The sequence below is a fragment of the Ceratotherium simum genome, chromosome 4 (assembly GCF_057802395.1).
Source record: "Ceratotherium simum simum isolate JZ-2026a chromosome 4, ASM5780239v1, whole genome shotgun sequence".
NCBI lineage: Eukaryota > Metazoa > Chordata > Mammalia > Perissodactyla > Rhinocerotidae > Ceratotherium > Ceratotherium simum.
In genome coordinates, this window is record NC_141903.1 from 20,619,974 (window position 1) to 20,643,211 (window position 23,238).

The 23,238-nt window shown below is 37.0% G+C and overlaps 1 protein-coding gene across 2 annotated transcripts in view; it reads left to right on the forward strand.

The window, feature by feature from the left end:
- The first annotated feature begins 1,604 nt into the window (after nucleotides 1–1,604).
- The window catches only part of CLINT1 (clathrin interactor 1), a 58,219-nt gene continuing 36,585 nt past the window's right edge, over nucleotides 1,605–23,238 (forward strand). For both annotated transcript variants that reach the window (XM_004428584.3, XM_004428586.3), the window contains exon 1: nucleotides 1,605–1,799. In XM_004428584.3, coding sequence (XP_004428641.1) covers nucleotides 1,759–1,799 — 41 coding nt within the window. In that variant the 5' untranslated portion in view covers nucleotides 1,605–1,758. The remainder of the gene's footprint in view (nucleotides 1,800–23,238) is intronic.

The following is a 23,238-nucleotide window of genomic DNA, read 5'->3' on the forward strand; positions in this document are numbered from 1 at the left end:
TTTCTTATCTCCTCTGGCCACATTCCAGCCTTTCATTCTTGGGCTGGACAGTCCTTTCTACAAGAAACACAAACTTCTCATTTTAAAGCCCCTTTTCTCTACCTATCTCTGCTCATCTTTACCTGCCCCTCCCCACCTACCTCTCCAACTTACTTTATGTCTGCCCAAGCACTCCTATCTTGACAAAGCTCTGAGATAGCTTTGTCCTGATTTCTGCTTTTCCTACTTTTCTGCCTGGCAATTCCTTCAACTTGTTTCTCTTGGACCTTAATCCCAAAGGCTTTTGAAGCCCTTTTCAAAGCTGTTTCCAGTAATTGAGTGGATGCAACATGAAGAGGTGACTTGACCTGAGAAACTAGGGGTCAGAGGTTCTGGGTTCTTGATTTGGGATCATTGTTACCTAGCTTCCTGTCTAGCAGTAATCAATTTGACTTCTCCTTTGTAAATGAGAGTCTTCATCTGGTCCCTCCACAAGGAATTCTTTTCTTGTAGATGGTTTTTTTTATGGCCAACTCCTTTTAATCATTCAAGTTTCAGCTTAAATATAATGTCCTCAAAGAGGCCCTAACTATTCCCTAATGTTATTTTCCTCTAACATCATTCTCTATAACATTATGTTCTGTTTTCTTCAAGCACTTTCTATCTGCAATTATCTTACATGTTTCCTTGATTATTACGTTTCCTCCAAAGACCTTTAAGATCCAAGAGACCTAAGGCTTGTCTGTCTTGTTCGTAGCTGTATTCCCCACTCCTGGCACACAGAAGGTGCTCAATAAATATGTGTAGAATGAAAAGAAAACTTAAGCAGCTGGACCAAATGAACTTTAAGTTGCTTGTGGCTGTAACATGAACATTGTCAAAAATGAATAAGTGAAAAATGAAGTGACATCATTGCAATAAAACACTGAATGCAGTGTGTGCATATTTATGCTTTAAGAATATAAACCTGCCAAGTTCTTGAGCATGTCATAGTGTTGTAGTGCTGTCTTTCTACCGTTTCGCGTGGAGTGTGAACTGAGTTTCTGAGTTTTATAATACAGTATCTAACAAAGATAATAGGTAGCTGTATAAATATAAAACAACTGTATCATAGCATTAGGGTAGAATTGGTTTTAGAATACAACCTCTTCAATTTACAGGGATGGAAACTAAGGTCCAGGGAAGGACGTATATTTGGACACTTGGAACCAAATACAGTGATGTTTCTGTCAATGAAGAATATGCCAATCACACCTCCGTATAATCATTACTAATAACATAGCAATACTTTATATCTGAAAAGCATGTTTGAGTGTGGCTAGATCCTATACCAGTGGTTCTGAAACTTGAGACTGGACGATTTGTTAAAGCACAGATTGCTGGGCCCCACCTTCAGAGTTTCTGGTTCTGTAGGTTAGGGGGATGCGGAGGGGTGCGGAGGACCGCGAGAGTTTAACATAAACACTACCAACCTTACCACGCTCCTCTCAGCTTAACCGGCCCCGCTTGGCGCTCAGGGAGAACTGCAAGTCCCGGCGTGCCCCGCGCGCAGCCGGCGGAAAGCCGGGCACTTCCGCTCCACGCAGCGCCTCTGCCCCCGCGTCTCGACGTGTCACCGGCGGCGCCGCGGCTGTGGCCGGAGACGGAGCTGGCTGGGAGAGTGCGAGGCGGCGGGCGGCGTCAGCGGCGACCCCGGCCTGGATCTGCCCCGGCGCGGAAGTGTTCCAGGGTCCGTGGGAAGCAGGAGAGGGAGGCGGCGGCCCGGCCCTCGCGGGCACGATGTTGAACATGTGGAAGGTGCGGGAGCTGGTGGACAAAGCGTGAGTATCAGGGGCAGTTTGTGACCGAGGCCCACGCCGGGAGGGAAGGAAGGGGAAAGGGGAGCTGGCCCTGCGCGCGGGGCGTCCGCGTCACGCCCCCCGCCCCGGCCAGCCCCATCATGGCGGCGGCCGGCTCTCTCCCGGGCCCCGAGCCGTGTCCCGACCGGCAAGGCTGGGAAGGAACCCTTCCTCGTTTCAAAACATCCTCTTAGCTCCCTTCAGTCCTGTCTAGGCCTTTCTCACTACCCCTACCCCCACTCCTCTAGGCACAGACCCTTTGGTCAGGAGAGGAGGAAGGGTTGTCTAGAGCTGGGTCACTGCCCTGGCCGGAGGACTGTCTTGGCTCCAGGCTGTGGGCTTTGCCTCCTGGGCAGCAGCGAAGGCTTGGGGGTGGGAGACGCAGTGCCCTGGCCGTCAGTGTCCCTCAGAGTTTGGAGCGGAGACCTTAGGCCTTGTCGGAATAAGTCCTTTACCTCGCTAGGTTTAATTCCTGATGAACCTAAAGTGTTGGAGTGGGTGGTAGGTGTAACAAGTGGTCATTGTGGTCAAGCTGAAGGTACTCAAGAGGAGACTCATCCTTTGCTTTAACAACAATAGTGAAAGGAGATCACTTCTTGTGATTCTTTTCCTGTTTCCGTTTCCACTACACTTCGTTTTTGAAGAGCCACTTGTTCCATTCAGTTTAAATAACAAGTCATTAAGAAATTTCCCCTGAAGAAATTTCCCCAGATTTATATCCTGTTGATCTTCTTTTAACTTCCCTGACAGGTAAAATGACTAATACATAGTTGATTTCCTTTAAGACTTAAGTGATAACTTTAGTGTCTTACTACACTAGAAAAACATTAACACTTAAATTGTGCATATCAGATGTAACAGTGGTTAAGTAAGGCCTTCTAGGCCAGCAGGAAATAAAGTTTAAGAATTTAACCAGTCCCTTCCTTTTGGGTTTTAGTGATTATGCAATAAGTATGGTGACAAAAACAGTTCATGTGTGCCACCCACCCAACCTAAAATCAAGAAGTGTAGATGGCACACTATTGAGGCTTTCTTGGCACCAGAAAAAATAATTCACAATGGCTTGGATTATACGTCAGATAGAATTGGACCATATTTTTAAGTTTTCTCTGCCTTTCTAAGAAGGCAGTAGAATGCCTAAGGAACACAGGTTTCAGAACCTACAGAGCTGGGTTCAAGCTCTGTAACCTTGGTAAGTTACTGAACTCAAAGTGCCCCAGTTTTCTCAGGTGCAGTATGAAAATGATGATAGATATCTGCCTTAGAATGTCGTTGTCAGGATTAAGGGCTAAGGCCTAGATAGTATGTAAAGCCCTTCACACAATATGTTCAGATCAGTACACTTTTGATAACCATAGCAGATGTTCTGTGTTGAGAGTGAGAAACTTCATTGGGAGAGAAGCTCCATGTTTGAAAAGTGCTTCACTTTAATAATTTTCCTTTATCAGCTATTCTTTTCACCATTAAGTCCTCAGACATTTATTTTGGGCTTATTTTGCTATTTATATACCCTTTGCTTTTGCTTTCCAAAGATAAAATAAAATGAGGGTTCTTTTCCAGATCCAGATTCATGAGTTGTTTTTCAATGTATGGTATAAAGACTAGGATACCAGCTTAAATAGTTTTTAGAAGTCCAGAAGTCTCTACAAAACTATCTCTTTATTTCTAAGCTAGAGAACATCAGAAGAAAACCACTAAGAAAGACCTTGTTATCTTAGATGACTAAATTTGTGGTACTCAAAAATTTGAAGAGGCTATATATTTTTCAGGAGAGAAATCAAGGCAATATTCCTGCTGCTGTTTTTCGTTTCATATTGTTTGTCTTTATCACCTATGTCACTCATCTTCAAGTGCTTCAGGTTAAATTTGCCATGTAAGTAGTTATCAAGTCGTCTAATGGAAGAGCTATTGTTGAAAAAGAACTTCTATCTTCGTTTTTACTACCCAATTTAGAATGGAGACTTGAATCAAGTTATTCAAGAACTTGCCACCAAGGACTTTTCAAAGATTTTGTGGGTGTGTGACACATGATATTAAGATTAGAACATGAGGTTATTTTACTGATGAATACTCAGGATTTAATTTTCATCTTTCACTGGCAGGAAAGAAGAAATTCTTCCCAAAAAACGGAAGCATTTTACAGAACCAGTACCTGTGGCACCGTGCCGGGTTAAGACTGTTCACCTTAAAATGCCATAATGCAGGTGAAGCAGATCCATAGAATGGCCGCTCTGATTATCAAGGGGATAAGGTGATGAGGGAAGTTGCATGTGAGGAAACAATGAAGTGATTAAGGACTGCTCTGAGAGCTTGGATTAATAGAATGAGGGCTTATATGATAGAAAGGGCACTGGTTAGGGGTTTTGGAGACCTGGATTTAAATTCTGAAACTGCCTTTTAAACTAGCCATATGTATGATTTGAGGCAGAATCACATGACTCTCCAGACCATGGATTCCTTTTCTGTAAAATGAGGGGATTGGGCTACAGTAAGACTTTTTCTGACTTGGCTATTTGGAGACATGAATTTCCATCAGGGAAAAAAAAATTGCAACTAGTGTTTCATAATAGCAGATAAATTTTGGGAACTCATTATCCTGCAGAGACAGTTTCAGCTGAAAAAGGAAATTTTTTTAAAAAGTGGTAATCAATAATGTAATATTTAAATGCTTTATGCAGTAAATAAGTGCAACCCATGACTCAGGAAAACTAGGATTTTGTTTAGCGTATATCCCTGCCCAATGAGTTTTACTTCAGAAAGAAAAATGTACCCTTTCAAAATGTGTTCCCTGGAGCTACTGTTGGATCCAGTATGGTGGCAGCTCTTAAATGTAATGATATGTTTCAAATATTGGCTTTTGAGACCTTGAAGACTTTTATGGAGGGTGGGGAGACATTTTCCACAATTGTTGCACCTCCTGGTGGTATTAAATGGCTCTGTTTTGCAGAACCTTGTGGAACTGAGGAAAAGCAGATAAAGCCATAGGCCAGCCAGAGCTTGGAGTTCCAGTTTCCTCCCCTTGGTACTCAAGTTGCATAAAAAGCAGCTGTGGCAGGAAAGGATAAGTGACACCACTCCCACCAACTAAGACCAGCTTGATCCTTGTCATCCTGTGACCTGCCTCCCTTTATTTGAGGCTGTAATAAAATTGGATACTTTTATATTTTGTCATCCCAAACATGGTATAAATTGAAAGTTGCTGCAGTTCTCTTATATTTTTTCTCCAAATTTTGAAAATGTAGTGAAGGTGACATGGTAGTGGTAGATCAAAACTGTTACTTATTGTTCAAGCCCAGCTAATCCTTCTTTTTCATCACAGGGAATAATATTAGTGGTAAATCTATTTCATCAGTGGCCCTTATTCTTTTTATAATAGTGATTCAAACTGTGCTGGCCAAGGTCCTAAAGGCAACTGCTGTAGATAGTCCATTTTAAGTTATTCTTTTAAGCATAGCTTGCATTTTTCCCCCACAAGTTGATTTTTGTTGGCGTTATTTGCATGTTTTTAGTTCCTAAATGTTTAGATAATGTAACAGAGCTGTGGGAACTACTGTTCTACTCTAGCTGACCCGAGAAGGAGAACCTTTTGGTTTTATAGAAAATCATTCGTTCAAATACTTCAACAGATAATACCTTATTTATTGGGTTAGTACTGTATTTTCCAAACTTGAAAAGTGCAATACTGTACCTGCCTTCAAGAAACTTGCCACTACAAATATGCCACAACTTAGACTTATTTATCATTGGTTTTGCTTTTCTTTCAGCCCTCAGTTGTTTTTCTCCTTATTTTCCTTATCTTTCCAGTAAACCTGTGTTCAGTTTGCTTCTTAGAACTTGAAAGCAAAGATGGTTGTCAGCTTTCTAGTCTTCCCATATCAACTTTTCTTTGACCCAGTTTTAGATAATTATTATTGCTGAAACAATAAATTAATTATCCTTCCTCTCTTCTAGTAACTGGACACAAGTACGTATTGAGAATTTAATTCCAAGAAAGATGAGTTAAATTTATCTTCTGCCAGCACTTCTTAGGGGTGATTTTCTGTAGTTTAAATTAGTTTATTTGGTAGTACTGTCAAGGTGCTTTTACAAGCACTTAGCTGCCTCTTATGTTTTCCGGTGCCCTGTAGAGTTAGTTTACAAGTAGTTTTTCATCTGTTACTAATACATCCAGTAAAACTACTTGGCCTTTTTTATTTTAAGTGCCACTTACTAGTACTCCTAGTTTTTATAGTATGGCTCCACAGCTGAACCTTTTTCTAAGCTCTTGTATTATTTTCTTTCTTATTTCCAGTGTTTATTTAATATTTCCTGTAAGAAAAAAGAGTATAGGCAGCTTAAGTAACTTTTTTTAATCTTGAAGAAATTTTATTGCTTTATCTTGCGTAGTTAGATGTAGATTTTATATCTAGCTGAAATTTATTTTTTAGCTTTTATTATGGAAAATTTCAAATATGGCCAAAAATGGGGGGACTGTTGTGATGAACTGTGTATATGTGACCTGTCTTCAGCACTGTGGCCACTCTGGCTTCAGCTGTGCTTCTGCCTAATACCCCCACTCCATATTATTTTGAAGCAAATCCCGGACACCATATTATTTCATCTATAAATATATGAATCTCTAAAAAGTAAGGAATCTTTTTTTTTTTTTTTTGTGAGGAAGATCAGCCCTGAGCTAACATCCATGCCAATCCTCTTCTTTTTTGCTGAGGAAGACTGGCTCTGAACTAACATCTATTGCCAATCCTCCTCTTTTTTTTTTCCCCAAAGCCCCAGTAGATAGTTGCATGTCATAGCTGCACATCCTTCTAGTTGCTGCATGTGGGATGCCGCCTCAGCATGGCCAGAGAAGCGGTGCGTCGCTGCATGCCCGGGATCCGAACCTGAGCCGCCAGTAACGGAGCACGCGCATTTAAAGATTTTATTTATTTTATTTTTTCCCCCCAAAGCCCCAGTAGATAGTTGTATGTCATAGCTGCACATCCTTCTAGTTGCTGTATGTGGGACTCGGCCTCAGGATGGACGGAGAAGTGGTGCCTCAATGCGCACCCGGGATCCGAACCCCAGCCACCAGCATTGCAGCGCGCGCACTTAACCACCAAGCCACAGGGCCGGCCCTGGAGCACGCGCATTTAACTGCTAAGCCACAGGGCCGGCCCTGGAATCATTTTTTATTTTATCATAACCATGATACTATTATCACACCTTTAAAAAAAAGATGATTACTTAATATCAAATGTCCAGTCAGTATTCATTTCTTAATTACCTCGTAATTCCTTTTTGATGTTTCTGACTGGTGGATATATCTCTTGATTCTCTTAAACTATAAGTTCAACCTTGATCTTCTTTTTTTCCCCTTGCAGTTTATTAGTTGAAGAAACTGGGTTATTTGCATTTCCCTCAGTCTGGATTTTGCTCATTGGATCTCCATGGGATTATTTAAATGTTCCTCTAACCTCTGTATTTCCTTTAAATTGGTAATTGTATCTAGTCACTTGATTAAATTCAAGTTCCAATTTGGGGAGACTACTTCATAGATTCAAAGTACATTTTTAGTACTTGTAATGGGTCTTATATAGGAAGAGTTAACTCCTTTTACTCTCAGCTGACGTTAACATTCTGGGACAATGTATTTAACTATGTTTTTTTAAGATGCCGCTTCATTTGAGCTTTCTTGGTTTGGCCTAATTATGTGTGTTTGTCCATATATATTTTTTTTATAGTAATTTGCTAGCCATACTCACTCTCCTACTATACATGGGCACCTCCAGTTGGTATTTAATGGATCTAGGAAGCAGTTTGTGGTTCAGAGATCAGAACTGGATTGAAATCCTAAATCCACTACTAAGAAACAGTAATATTGGGCATTGAAACAGTATCTTAAATTTCCCCATCTGTCTATAAATTTCCCTATCTATAAAAGGGTTCTTGTGAGGATTAAATGCACAAGACACTTAGCATAGTACTTAACATAAAATAAACTCTTGAAACACCTATTAGTAATGCCCAAAATAATTTATAACATCCAGAAAAATCAAAGAAATAATAGTGTTTGAAAGAATAAAGAAAATATTGTTATCAGACTAGATTACTTAAAAATATATAAGAACTGTATCTTAATCCGTGAATCATCATTTTCAGTGGGCGCTCTGTCCTAAAACTCTTCACTTGAATAGACATCTTAACCTACATATAGGAAAACTCATATAAATATCTCTATTGTGTGTACCTTGTGTTGTGTTTACCATAAATGCCCTTATTTTGATATTGTAAAGCATATTACAGAAATAACTCTTTCGAAAGACATCTTGAGGAATAAAGTCTTTGGAAAGACATATTGCAATTTCCATCTGCTAATTTTTGTTGTTTGTTTTGTATTTTCTCAAGATTTTAAAGATATTGCTAATGTAAAACCTTTCTTCTAAAATGTAAGATTTATTTTATGAAGACAAGTTGAAGTTGACACTTTATTCTTAAAGAGACTGAACAATATCAAGAAAAAGAACCGTCTAAAATATAATGTCAAATTCATGATCTCTAACAATAAATGTGCTGGGGCCGGCCCCGTGGCTTAGCGGTTAAGTGCGTGCGCTCTGCTACTGGCGGCCTGGGTCCAGATCTCAGGCGCGCAGCGACACACCGCTTCTCTGGCCATGCTGAGGCCGTCTCCCACATATGGCAACTAGAAGGATGTGCAACTATGACATACAGCTATCTACTGGGGCTTTGGGGAAAAAAAAGAAGAGGATTGGCAATAGATGTTAGCTCAGAGCCGGTCTTCCTCAGCAAAAAGAGGAGGATTAGCACGGATGTTAGCTCAGGGCTGATCTTCCTTACAAAAAAAAAAAAAAAAACAACAACAATAGATGTGCTGTGTACCAGGAAAGCACACTGCAGAAAGGACGTTCCAATTACTCAACCCATAATCCATTCCCCCAAATTGGCAAGAAATTCTTTTGGCTTACCAGAGCCCTTTAGTCTGAAAATTAGATATAGGTAAAAGAACATAACATATTCCCATGTTGGAACCAATTTATAGCTATTTATGACTTGTGGATAGATTTAGCTAATGAATTGTTAAATATGAGTGATTTCATTAATGTTCAACAATAGACAGGCATGTTTTGCACTTAAGAAAAGTCTAGTTAGCCAATTATTTTAGAATGTCTTCTTTTGACATAGGAATTTAGTTTCTAAGTTCTTAAGAAGGAGAGTATTTAAGTTGTACATAATTGTAATATAAACAATTTTTTATAACTTCCATACAGACACCATTATGTGATAAATATGTATGCATGCTTTTAAAATGCTTCACTCAAAAATTCTCACCCAGATAGGCATATATTTTTATAATAGAAAAAATAGATGCATTGAAAATTCGATTTCTTGTTTTTCTCGCCATTTGTTTTCAGCATTTTTAGCAAATCATTCAAGAACAATGCAAATAAACATAGTGAGCTTTTTTTCTATTAATTTTTCTCATATTCATTCTTCAGTTGCCTTTTTTTTTGAGGAAGAGTAGCCCTGAGCTAACATCTGTTGCCAATCCTCCTCTTTTTGCTGAGGAAGATTGGCGCTGGGCTAACATCCGTGCCCATCTTCCTCTGCTTTATATGGGACGCCACCACAGCATGACTTGATAAGCGGTGTGTAGGTCTGTACCTGGGATCCAAACGTGGAAACCCCTAGCCGCTTGAAGCAGAGCACGCGAACTTAACCGCTACACCACCAAGCCGGCCCCCAGTTTTCATTTTTTGAAGTGACTTAAGGTTGTATGAGTAAAATCTTTTATTTGCAGTTAAACCACCATGGTTAAATAATATCCTTAGTTTGATGTGTTTGGCTTATAGTTATAAGTTTGGTACTGAATGAGCTTTTGAAGTGTGGCTCATTTCTCATGAAGCCACATAAAAATTTTAACCCCATAATCTGCTCTCCACACAGCAACAAGAATGATTGTTTAAAAATATTGTCATATCTGCTCAGAACTCACCGAGTCGCTTCTTATCTCACTGCTTACCAGCCTCTACGTGATCTAGTTCTCTGCTGCCCGCTCTGACTTCAGCTACCACCACACTTCCTCATTCTCTTAGTGTTCTGTTCCTGTTTAAAACAGCATGCATTCACGCACATCGCTCTTTTCCTCTCTGCTTCTTTTATTTACATGTATTGTTTGCTGCATCTGGGATGTAAGCTCCTTGAGGACGGGGACTTTGTTTTGTTACTGCTGTATTACTAACTCCTAGAAGAGTATATGACATATACTAGGTACTCAATAAATATTTTTGAATGAGTATGTTAAATTTGGTAAGTTGATTTATATTACCGAGAAAATCTTTTAAGTCCAGATATTTCTAATAAAAGCTAATAGTTATTGAGCATTTGCCTTGTACCAACAACAATGGTGACAACATTATTATTCTCAATTTATTGATAAGGAAACTGGCCATGGAGAAGTCCAGGAACTTGCCCAAAGTAACACATCTGGAAAATAGAGTCTAGATTTAAATCTAGATGATCTGCTTTCAGAACATATATTTAACAGTTTTTGCTAACTTTTACAAGACATTATTTAAACAAAAAATTGTTATGTTTCACTATAATAAAGGTGATTTACTACTATATACCTTATATAAGTTAAAAATTACTAGGAAAAACATTTATAATACTTAACATTTCTGAACCAAATTCAGTGAGAGTGTTTATTCTTTTTTCCCTGTATGTACCTATCATAAAAGAAAATTGTTCTGGCCTCTTGCAGTACTCTGAATAACGTCTGTAAGTTGGATTCCTCTCAGTGAAAGGGAAACAAACATGTTCCTGTAGGTGAAAAAGAAAATCTTAACTATTATAACAAAGGTGCTCACTGAAATTAATCCTAAAAAAATGTTGTGATATTCATGAGCTGTATTATGTGCTTCAGAATTAGTATTCCTCTGTACCCAGCTTCCATAACTTTAATAAGTTTCACATAATCCTGTCATCTTTATATTGTGGTCAGTTTATTGTGACCGTATTGCTTAGTCATAGTAATCTGTGATTTATGCACAACTTTTCCCAATTTTGCTTATATTCAAATTGCATCATTTAGGAATAATTTTTCCTAGTTCATTATGTACCTATCCAAGTAGTATATTTTTGGCCTAGATTGTAAATATTTAAATGTTACATGATAACTGAAAATACATTACTGATATCCTTACTAATCTTGGCTATACCTTATAAGGGTTCTTCAGTGAGTGCTTATTAAATAACCTACCACGAACTCTGTAGAGTACTGTAAGATAAGAGATAAACCTTATGGTTCCAGTGGCAGCTTATGATTCTGTCAAGCGGATGCACGTGAAAAGCACATGAAAAAGAAATAGAGAATGATACAAGATGCTATGAAATCTGAATTTGGGGTATAGGCTGTAAATACTGTAGAAATTCGGAGAATGGAAAGAACAATTAAGACTGAGCAAAAGATTCATGAAGGAGATAGATCTTGGTATTTTAAAAATGTATATTTGCTGAAAGGAAAGGGAGGCCAAATAAAGTATCAGACATGGAGTGAAAAATCTGAAACACAGGTCACATGATGTAGGCTCACTGATAAGAACCTACCCCCCATGATTCAAAGCATAAGATGACATCAGTGAACACTGTGAGAAGCTGTTCTGTTGAAAAAAGGAGGTCCCCCTTCTACACCAAATAGTCCGATAATCATAATAAATAATTTGAAGTATAAATTTTTGTTTTTTTTGAAAGCCTGAGGGGAAATAAATTATAAATATTTCAAAATTTTAGTAGTTGGGTTCTAGAAACATTTCCCTTCATGTAAGACAAGTTGAGTCTAGTTTTGGGGATTTGGAAATGCATTTGGGTCAAGCTGAGCTTAAATCAATCATGGATAGAAAATGAAAAAACTATTAGTTTAAACAAAATATCAAATATTTTGAGTTCATGTAGAGATAGTTTTACAAACTTATCTCTGTTGAGGTGCAGGATTTCTCATTTTATTTTATTGATAGGATTTTTTGTTGATAGGATAGTTAACATACCTTCAGTTAGTGTTTGATATTTGGCAATGCACCTGAACTTAAGGAGATAGAAGTGGAAAAAAAGTCTGTAAGTGATGTAATCAAATTGTACAAAATCAAGTATTTGTATCTACAAAGATGTAATTTTCACATGTTGTCCCAGTGCACGATATCTCGTCATTTTATCATTCTCTTAGAAGGGTTTTATGCTTTTTTTTTTTTTTTTGGTTAACTAATTTCAGTATTTTGTTTTAGATTTTTTTCCTGAAGGAGTCAAATAATGTATTTAATAAAACTACTTTAATAGGGTATTTTAAATAGGGTACCACGTATTTAGAAAGATAATTGGTCATGAGTATGCCCAAGCTGAGCAGATTTCTTTGGGTTTCAATTTTAAGTGAAGGGTGGGGGAGGGGTACCACTTCTGCTGTATGAAATGGGGATAAGGTCTACCTTCCAGAACTGCTAAGAGAAGTAAGTTAATATATTGCAAAAACGATTACCATTGTGTTCTCAATAAATTTGTGGTCTTTACTTTTGTTTATTTAGTTTTGTCATTGTGAGACAACTGTGTTGACTTATATAACATTGTGTAAATTTCAGCTGTACGTTATTATATATCAGTTTCTGTATAGACTGTATCATGTTCACCACTGGTAGTCTAGTTTTCATCTGTCACCATGCATATGTGCCCCTTTACCCCTTTTGCCCTCCCCCCACCTCCTTCCCCTCTGCTAGCCACTAATCTGTTCTCCTTCTCCATGTGTTTATATTCCACGTATGAGTGAAATCGTACAGTGTTTGTCTTTCTCTATCTGGCTTATTTCGCTTACCATAACACCCTCAAGGTCCATCCATGTTGTCACAAATGGCACAATTTTGTCTTTTTTTATGACTGAGTAGTATTCCATTGTGTATATATACCACATCTTCTTTATCCTCTTCATCCGTTGTTGGGCACTTGGGTTGCTTCCACATTTTGGCTATTGTGAATAATGCTGCAATGAACATAGGGATGTAAGGGAACCCTCATACACTGCTGGTAGGACTGCAGACTGGTGCAGACACTATGGAAAACAGTATGGAGATGTCTCAAAAAATTAAAAATGGAAATACCATATGATCCAGCTATCCCACTACTGGGTATTTATCCAAAGAACATGAAATCAACAATTCAAAGACAACTGTAAAAAACTGTAACCCAAAATTAAAAAGGTATAAATGAACAAAGACTGTTATTCCTTAGATTAGTTCTAATTAATAGTAACTTAAAAGTTGGCAGACATTTTTAATAAACTTTTAAACTCCTTTAAAGGTAAAATTTTTACTATTAAACTTATTTTAATGCCTGTTTTATCATACCTGTAAAAACTGGAATTAGAGTCTATAATGCAAATAAAACTCTTACGCTATACGCCTTTTTTAACACCTTGGATATTTGATGTGCTTGTGAAACTAGTTTAACATATAATACCTCTTGACAAGAAAAACATCACATTGTCCTTTCTCTAAAAAAAAAAAATCAGTTTACAAAAAAAAAAACCTGTGCAAGTATCCTTAAGCAACTGCCAGCAATAGGAAAGATTGTTTCACAATTAAACTTACACACAAAACAATCTGAGTCTGAAGCTGCTTTCCTAAGTACAGAGTAGGAGTGTTTTTGGTTGTTGAATAGGAATAATATTCTCAGACTTTAAAAAAAAAAAAAAGGGACCTTGGGAGCGTAGGCTTTTAAAATTTATTAGAAATTGCAGTTGAGGAACTTGTGCTTGAATTGATAATGTGTACCACAGGCTAAACAGTTGAATTTGTAATGACTAGTATTTGCAAAACAGCTTCCAAATAAATATTTTATGCTAAATATTTGACTAAAAGTTTTTCTAGCAAGTGGGAATGGGTGTCCTAGTTATTTAGTCATAAATATTCTATTATTGTATCTAAATATAACATTTTCTAGCTTTTATTAACTTTTGTCATTAAATATGGTAATAGTTACCGTTACAAGAAAACTTTGTAACTAGAACAGTCCTAAGAGCTTCATTGAGGACACCCTCAATGTTTTTGGCCTATTTATTAGTTGAATAAAATGTTTAACCTTTAGGATTTTTTACTCATATAAATACTTAAGATTGCTTGACATGCTGACATGGTTTGGGGAGGAGGAATGGTGGTTGATGTCCCAAAAGAATAAGATTTGCGTAACAATATTACTAATTGTTCCTTTCACTGTAGCTTAAATATAAAATAAAACGACTGTTAATTATAAAAATCAGGTAAGCCTAAATTTCATAGTGTGTTTTAACTCAAACTTCCTTTACATTAAAACTTATGCATTCTGTATCTAAAAGCATAATATTCACTCTGCATCTAAACTCTTTGATGCTTTAAGGGAGGAATGATTGCACTTCAGAAAGCTAGTTATTGCCTAGTTTGACACTGAAATAAATGTTCTCCAAATTGTAGAATCAAGAAAATGACAGCTCAAAATGAAAAGGAAATAAACCAACCAAGCCTTTTCATGAAGATTGATTTTGTTCCAAGTTGTGTGTGTTACTTAGAGGCAGATTTAAAAAAAAAAATTTTTTTAATGAGATAAAATTCATGTAATATAAAATTAACCTTTTTAAAGTGTTGAATTCAGTGGCATTTAGCACATTCACAGTGCTGTGCCATGAGGCAGGTATTTAAATAACTTTATTTGGCAATTAAAGTTTTAAGAATAGTAAAGAGAACACCTTGTACTCTTTATCCAGATTCACCAATTTTTATGATTTTGCCACATTTGCTTGTTGTTCTTTCTTTTCCTTCTCTTCCACTCTGTCTCTCTGCACACACACACACACACACACACACACACACTTTTCTGAACCATTTGAAAGTAGGTTACGTGCCCCCTTTGCCTCAAGACTTGACTGCATTTCCTAAGAACAGGGATTATTCTCTTACATAGCCATAGTATAGTTATCAGATATAGTTATCAGATTCAGAAAATTTAACATTGAAACAATAATTTTATCTCTGAAGTCCATATTCCAATTTTGTCAGTTGTCCCACTCCAGTACAGGATTCTGTCCAGGATTATGTATTGTATTTAATTGTCATGACTCTTTAGTCTCCTTTAATGAAGCATTCCTTAACCCTTCTTTGCGTTCATGACGTTGGCATTTTTGAAGATTATAGGCCATTTATTTTACAGAATATTCCTCAATTTAAGTTTAGCTCGTTTCCTCAGGTTATGTATTCTGAGCTGGAATATTACATTAAGTGATATGTCCTTTTCAGGAGGACAACAATATCTGCTCCTCATTAGCGATGTTAATTTTGATCACTCAGTCAAGATGTTTTCTGGTTCCTCTACCATATATATATTGTTTTTTCATTGCAACTAATAAGCAATCTGTGCAGAGATACTCTGAGACGTCTCCTCATCAATCGCCCGTCCCCTAGTTTTAGCATATACTGATGCTTCTTGCTTGAGCCAGTCTTCACTATAAAGGTTACAAGTGGTGATCCCCCCCCGCCCCCCCCCCAGTTCCACCCATCTCTGTATTTATCAGTTTACTGTAAGCAAGAGCTCTCATTTTTTTTTCCTTTCTTCTGTCCCTCGTGGATTTTCACTTTATTCAATCAGTTGTAATATGTTACTGTCCTTATTTATTTCAGTCCCCAAATTGTCACTGATTTGGGCAGTGGGAGCCCTGTAAAGCTGGCCTGGGTACTTTTGACATGCCCTTTTTTTTTTTTTTTTTTTTTGAGCACTTTCTCTCTTTCTGACACAAGGTGTTTCAAGCTTTTCCTATACTTTCACTACTTCAGCCCTGGAGTCAGCCATTCCTCCAAGGACCCCTGGTTAGGGCTCCTTTTAGTGATGAGGCAGATTTTAAAAATAGAGACTATATGGTAGATTATATAGAGAGATTTTTGTCATAATTAAGATATTGCTAGAACTTCTTAGTTTGTAGGAACACCTACAGTACAAAGAGTTGGCACATGGAACACAGAACTCTGTGGAAGTGTGGTGGTATTTCTTTTGGATAATAAAAGTTTAAGGAATGATTGCACTTGAGAAAGCTAGTTATTGCCTAGTTTTCTTTCTTTCTTTTTTTTTTGTGAGGAAGATTAGCCCTGAGCTAACATCTGTTGCCAATCCTCCTCTTTTTGCTGAGGAAGATTGGCCTTGATCTAACATCTGTGCCCATCTCTCTCTGCTTTATAAGTGGGATGCCTGCCACAGCGTGGCTTGATGAGCGGTGCATAGGTCCATGACCGGGATCCGAACCTGCAAACCCTGGGCCGCTGAAGTGTAGTGTGTGAACTTAACCACTACACCACCAGGCCAGCCCTTAGTTTTCATATTTTTAAACCTTAAGAGAATAAGATTTGTGAAGGATACTACATTGCTATTCTCTTCCTACTTTTCCTACCTCCAGCAATGTAATTTGCTTTCCGTAAATCAATTAAGTGTGAAAAGACAAAAGTCAAAGCATATGCTATACAAGTGTATATATTGAAGATAATCTGGTTATGTCAATAAAATGCTTCCATAGAATGTATTCTTCATTAATGATATTTCCTGTACAACTGTCTACCTGCAGTTCACATACTCCTGCCATATTATAACTCCTGTTTGGTTTTTGAATTGTTTATACTATTCAGCTGATTACTGAGTAATTTAAGTCTCACTTAATTATGGCAGCACTTTCTAATTAGAATGCTGGATGTCGACACTTTATTTAGCAAACAAGTGTAAAGTACCTATGTTTGTGACATTTCTAGAAGTAAGTATTGAGGATTAATTTTCTGTGGATAATCTTAGGATGTATATCTTAAGTGTAGACATATGCCTACTTTACCCCCTAATCAAATACATAATTCATTTGGAATATGAAATTCTTTTGACTTAAATTGGAAAAAAATGGTTATATACTGAGAGTGGCATTTTTACAACAAATAAAACAATTATATGTGTGTGTATATATTAAGCAGCAAGATTACACGATTTTATTTTATTTTTTTTTTATTTTTATTTTTGTGAGGAAGATCAACCCTGTGCTAACATCCATGCTAATCCTCCTCTTTTTGCTGAGGAAGACTAGCTCTGAGCTAACATCTATTGCCAATCCTCCTCCTTTTTTTTACGCCCCAAAGCCCCAGGAGATAGTTGTTATGTCATAGTTGCACATCCTTCTAGTTGCTGTATGTGGGACGCGGCCTCAGCATGGCCGGAGAAGTGGTGTGTCGGTGCGCGCCCAGGATCCGAACCCAGGCCGCCAGTAGTGGAGCGCGTGCACTTAACCACTAAGCCACGGGGCCGGCCCCTAACACGATTTTAAATAATTAAAACAAATATGAGTAATTTGAACATTGAGTAGAAAAGCTTGAGAAATTTGCTGGAGGTAAAACACCAGTGTTTGAATTTAACACAGGGAATATTCCTTTGGTCATGTTGGGATTTATAAGGAGTAATTTGAAAATAATAACATAATTGACATTCCTTTTAGATTGATTAATATTTTTCAGATATGAGTTTTTTAGAATATATGATGATCATCTTTTAGTGAATGAGTTAAAGTTTATTCTTAATGCTTGTATAATCTCTAAGACTCAAATTATAGGTGTGCTTCTGACGTCAGACACGCATATGACAAAGAGAATGAGGAATTGTGCTAAGAATTGCAGGAAGCCACAGAATAACCTGGCTTATGCATTTAGTGAATATTTATTGATCCCTGAAGTATAGTTGTAAACAAATTTGGGTAGGGAGAGAGAAGTAAAAAGAACATGTGAACAAAATAATTATATATTTTTTAAGTGTTATGAGGAAAAGGTACTGGCAGTGTGGGTAGGGAGATGTGGATGGACATATTTGAGAGATACTTTAGGAAATAGAGTTGAAAAGGCCTCGGAATGGACTGGATGCTGGATAGGAAGAGGGGAGAGAAGTAATCGATAGTGATACTCAAGCCGTAACCCTGGATGGTACCATCCACTGATAAAGGAGGAGGAAAATGTTTGGGAGAACATGGTGATGAATTTGTGATGGATTAACATGGCCAACATTAAATATTAGAAAGATGAATCTGATCGTGGTTTGGAGGATGAATAAAAGGAGCATACACCCAAAATAAAGAAATGGTTAAATGGCTTTTGTAGGGGTCTAGGCTAGAGGTGAGTGCCTGTATTTTTAATGCAGAATGAACAGGTCTTGGAAATTAGTGGGAAGTAGGCACTGAGGGAAAAGGCTCCCAAAGATGACTCCAAACATCCTAATGACTGCATGCAGCCTGCCTGGCTTTATGCTGTGCTCTGAGATCATTTTTTAGGATGCAAAATAGTGAAGCTACCTTCATGTTGCTACTTCTCAAATACAGCTGGCCTTTGATATCCATGGTTCTGCATCCGCAGATTTTCAGCCAACTGTGGATCTAGAGCTACGGTGCTTGCGTCTGTACTAAACATGTATGGACTTTATTTTCTTATCATTATTCCCTAAACAGTATAGTATAGCAACTACTTACATGGCACTTACAATGTTTTAGGTATTATAAGTAATCTAGAGATGATTTAAAGTATATGGGAGCATGTGTGTAGCTTATGTGCAAATATTACGCCATTTTATATAAGGGACTTGAGCATCCGTGGATTTTGGTATCTGAGGGGGTCCTGCGGATTCCCAACAGATGTCTCTACATAGAAACTAACATTTTATTGTTTAAAAGCAGCTCAAATTTGTCAGAATAATCATTTTTTTAACCTGTGGGACTTGATAAAACTCATTTTTTTCTCTTTTAGTATCTTGTATTCGTATTTAATTGATCCTTGTGAAAAATGTTGCCTCTGCATGAGGGGACCCAGAAAAGCAGCTGCTAGAGTGTGAGAGTAAGGGACTGTGGGGAGAGGCCATCCATCTCTTTTCCTGAGCTCTTTGCCCTTTTCTGTTTGTTCAGCTATGCCTTATAAAATACAATAAATATGTAGGAAAGAAAGAAAGATGTTTAACATAGGGTTATTAAATGAGGATTAAGAAATTAAAACTTAAAGCTCAAAATAAGTAAAGTGAGAACTTTGGAAGGATTGGAATAAAGTTTAGAAGCTTTTTAAAACCCAATGGAAAAAAGAGTACAGAAAGAGTAAAACAGATGAGACTTAAAGAAGATAGATAACTAAGATCAACACTAAAGATCAATCAAGAGTTTTTTCTTAAATATGGTAAAAATAAATGAGATATAAAGCAAGATTAAAGGCTGAAAGCCAGCCAATAGATAAGAGTTTAAAAACATAAAAATAGAATGTTAAAGGAAGAGCTATCTATTAGATACAAAATAAGAAAGAACATACTAAAAACAAAAATGGTAAGATGAAGGTATAAACTGACAATATTTTTGGAAGTTTGAAAAAAAGGGCAATTTAAAAAAATAGTATATACCAAAGTAGATTTCTTGGGACACTTACAAAATGCTCCAGGGAAAAGATATGTTGTCCCCAAAGTTTTAGAAATGTTTAATATAGTCCTGTCTTGAAGACTTACAATGCACATTAGATTAGTAAAGTCTCTGAGAAGTATTGTGGTAATAAAGTTGCCTTTGTTTTACATAACATTTCCCAAACCTCACCGTGGAACACTTTTCTCACATAACACCTATTAATATATCCCAGAGGGTTTTTCACAAAACACTGGAGTACTGTTTTAGAAGAAAATAAAAATGAAAATCTTACAAGTTACAGAGATACATGATAAAAAAGAAAAAATCAACTAGAAATAGAAAATAGTTTTAGGCTGAGTTTGGCATTGGTAGCGAATAGTCTGTTGAGGCAGCAGCACTGTTCTGCAGCTAGCCGGGGGCAGAGAGCAACTTGACACCCTTACCTTCTGGCCCTCCATCCAAAGCTGTCTTTTCAGAAAGCTTTCATCTGTGCAGACAGGGCACTGATAGAGCACAAAGGCTGCTGAGCCAGGGGGATGGAAACTGATCCTCAGCAGAATTAAATCAGCCATGAGACACTTCCCCACAAGTGAAGAGAAGTTTTTTATACAAGTGCGATTTTTCTTTTCTTCAAAAAAATGATCAGTTTTTTCATTGTATAAATAAAATTTTAAGCAAATATTCCCCCCAACAGTGTTTTCCTGGTTTTTTTTTCCTTCTAGGCTTTGTCCACATGCACGTGTTTTTGTATAGTTGATAGTGGTTAGTGTTCATACAGTTTTGTATTGTGAGAGCTCTTTTTCTATGACTATGAAAGGAAAAGAATTTTCTAGTGGTAGCTGCCTCTGCCTGTTCTGTTACTACATTATTCCAAGTACCATTGCTGCCACATTTTGGAAGCCACTTTTCATCCTGCTTCCCTCAAACACACAACGCATTCTTCCCTTTTGCCGTCCATAGAACACCCCCTACCCAAATCTTATTGCTGCCAGAATGCCTCTCTGGAAAATAATAACTCCTTGGCATCAGGAGAATAGTCTGGGTTGGGACACTTTTTTTGTAAGCCTGTCATCTGCTGCACAGGTCATTATAGCAGCAGCAGCTGTGCTAGAGAGAGAGTATAAGGACTTCCATATGAACCATCAAGACCCGTGAACGTCCAGATATTTCCTAATATGATGGTTTGTGCTCTTGCAGAGGAAACAGGGTACAGAAACTGGGTATTGTGGCCCTTCTAAAACTGTTTGTTCAGCCAGACACCTCATGGAGTGAGTTACATGGACCTTATCTTTGGCATTTTGTCTGTTCAAAATTCTGCTGGTTTGATATTCCTAAATTGTAAACACAGTCATGCTCCACATAACACTGTTTTGGTCAGTGACGGACTGCATCTACAATGGTGGACCCATAAGATTAGTACCATGTAGCCTAGGTGTGTAGTAGGCTATACCATGTAGGTTTGTGTAAGTACCCTCTGTGATGTTCACACATTGACTAAATCACCTAAGGACGCGTTTCTCAGACCGTATCCCCGTCATTAAGTGACACATGACTGTATAAACTTCATGCTAGATAATTTCCCTTCTTATTATAGTAGCTTAAAAGTCTTTGTTTTTGGCATAATTTGCTTTGGGATGTGCAACTCCAGTAGTTGATATGAATGAGTTTGGTGAATCCAAAAAACTTAGACTTTTTATTTGTTTTATCAGATAATGTCAGATTACCACTAAAGGAGAAATTGCTACTTAATGTATAATAAAACCCTAGCTCACAGTTGGTGGTGTACCAAGAGTATTAAGGAGAGTAAACTTCAAAATATGAACTCTGCTAAGTGTAAAATGGCTGTTGTTCTGTGCTGGGGCTTGTATTAATAGATACTTGTCCTGGCTCTTAGTGATACTCATTTCTAGCTCTTTGGCCATTTCTTAATAGTAGAATCGTTTTTTCCTTGCTATGTAGTTATGTCCGCAAAATCTTCATTTCAGTGTCTACACTGTGGGTCAGATAGGCTGCTAGTTAGTGTGACTGTAAAATTCTGCAACAATGAATGAGATGTGGGTAAGAAGTATTATGCCAGTTGACTCTAAGGGGCCATATGAAGAATATCTTCAAACTAGAAATAATAAATACTGGCAGAAAAATAGTTAAACTGTATGTGCTAAATGCTTTACGCATATCGTTTCATTCAATCTCTATAATCATACATAGGAGCTACCTTTCAGATGAGGAAACTGAGACAGGGTGGTTAATTTGTCCAGGGGTCAGAGTAAAATTTGGGCCCTATTAATTTCTGATAAATTATTGATTAGTTAATATACGTATTACTTTGCTTTTACACAAAATAGCCATAAAAGATGAAGCAGATTATGAAAATACATTAATGTGCAGTATTTTCCTTTAGTGTGGCCTTGTGTTTTAACAGGTCCTAGAGTCAAGGTCCATTTTAATGTCTGTAAACGGGCTTCTATCAAATGGATTGTTTTATTTGGTATTGCTAACCACTGAAGTTGTAAGGAAAGGGAAATATTTTTATATTTCTTCCTCCCACGGGTTATAATTTAGTTGTGGACATCAGGATGTTTTTCTTGGCTTATCTCATTCATGTAGTTTTCCTTGCACATCTGTTACATAAATTACTAAACTATTTCCTTGAAAAGTTGCCAGTTTGTCACACTTAATAGTGATCAAGAATTAAATGAATTAAATGACAGACTTTGAGGGGTAAAATCCAACTACCATCCTGGTTTAAGTATTTTTTTGTTTTGGATCAATTCCTATGTTTTTTGAGACATTGAAATAATTATATGTGGTTTCTAGTGTTTCCCAAAGGACTTTATGTTGGGTTATAAATATTTAATAATCCTTGATATAAAATGAGGTATTTTAATCACTGCTTCTATAATAAATTTTTATCTTTTCAATGATCAATTTATGTAGACATTCTAGCCTGGTACAGTTTGCCATTTGAAACTAAATTTGGAATGTTGACTTCTTTAATGATTATTCATTTTATGTAATCTTTCCTGGCCTTGAATTCTATGCCAACCATAAAATAATGATTTTCTGGGGGGAAAAATTCATAAGAATTATTACTTCTGCTATATTTACATTTTAGGACAATTTTGTACTTAAATGACAAATATATCAGTTGTTAGAAATGTCAGAAATTTTAGATGTGAGTCTGGTTAGTTTTGGCCCATGCAAACTGATATTAAATCAATACTGGAAATTTTCCTGGAATGTTAGGTAAACTCTTTCATAAGCAAGGGACCAAGTATTTCTTTAATGAACAATTTGAAATTGTGTGGATTTGGAATACTGGTTTTAAGCTTGAAATCTTTAGATAAATATATCATTTGGAATACTGATAATCTGTGATGGGTATTTTTAGAGATGAGAAGAGAAAGTATGTTATAAATTGGTGAATGTCACTTACTGATAAAAGTTCTTAATTTTTTTTGCTTCACGTTTCCTACTGTGTAACCATTCTCCTTTCTAAAATGCAGTAGATTTTTGATAAATTTTTCTATTCAAAGTTTTGACTTTTTAAAACAGATCTAGATTTGTTATCAGGAAATAATGTATAATTTTGTTATGATCCAAATCTGACTTGCTTGTGTGGAAACAAGTTGTCTAACTAAGCTGGTCACTTGCCTCCTTCTCTCAGCTTTGTTGTGTTCCAGCTCTGGGGCTGTGGTAACAACTTAACTTCTTTGTGAAAAATAACTCAAAGAAAGCCAGCCTCCAATACTGGTAGTGAGTGAATGTGGCAGAGTGTAAGAAAATGGTGATTCACAGACTGAAAGTAGAAGCTTTACATATATAGAGAGGGGAACACATCAGGTTTGGTGGTACCTTGGGTTGATGACAACAATCAAATCTATATAGAATCAGTAAAAAAAAAATTATGAAAAGTGGTCTGCCATGCAAAAGTTTCTTACCTGAGAAAACTTGGTGAATCTAAATGTTGGTTACCGT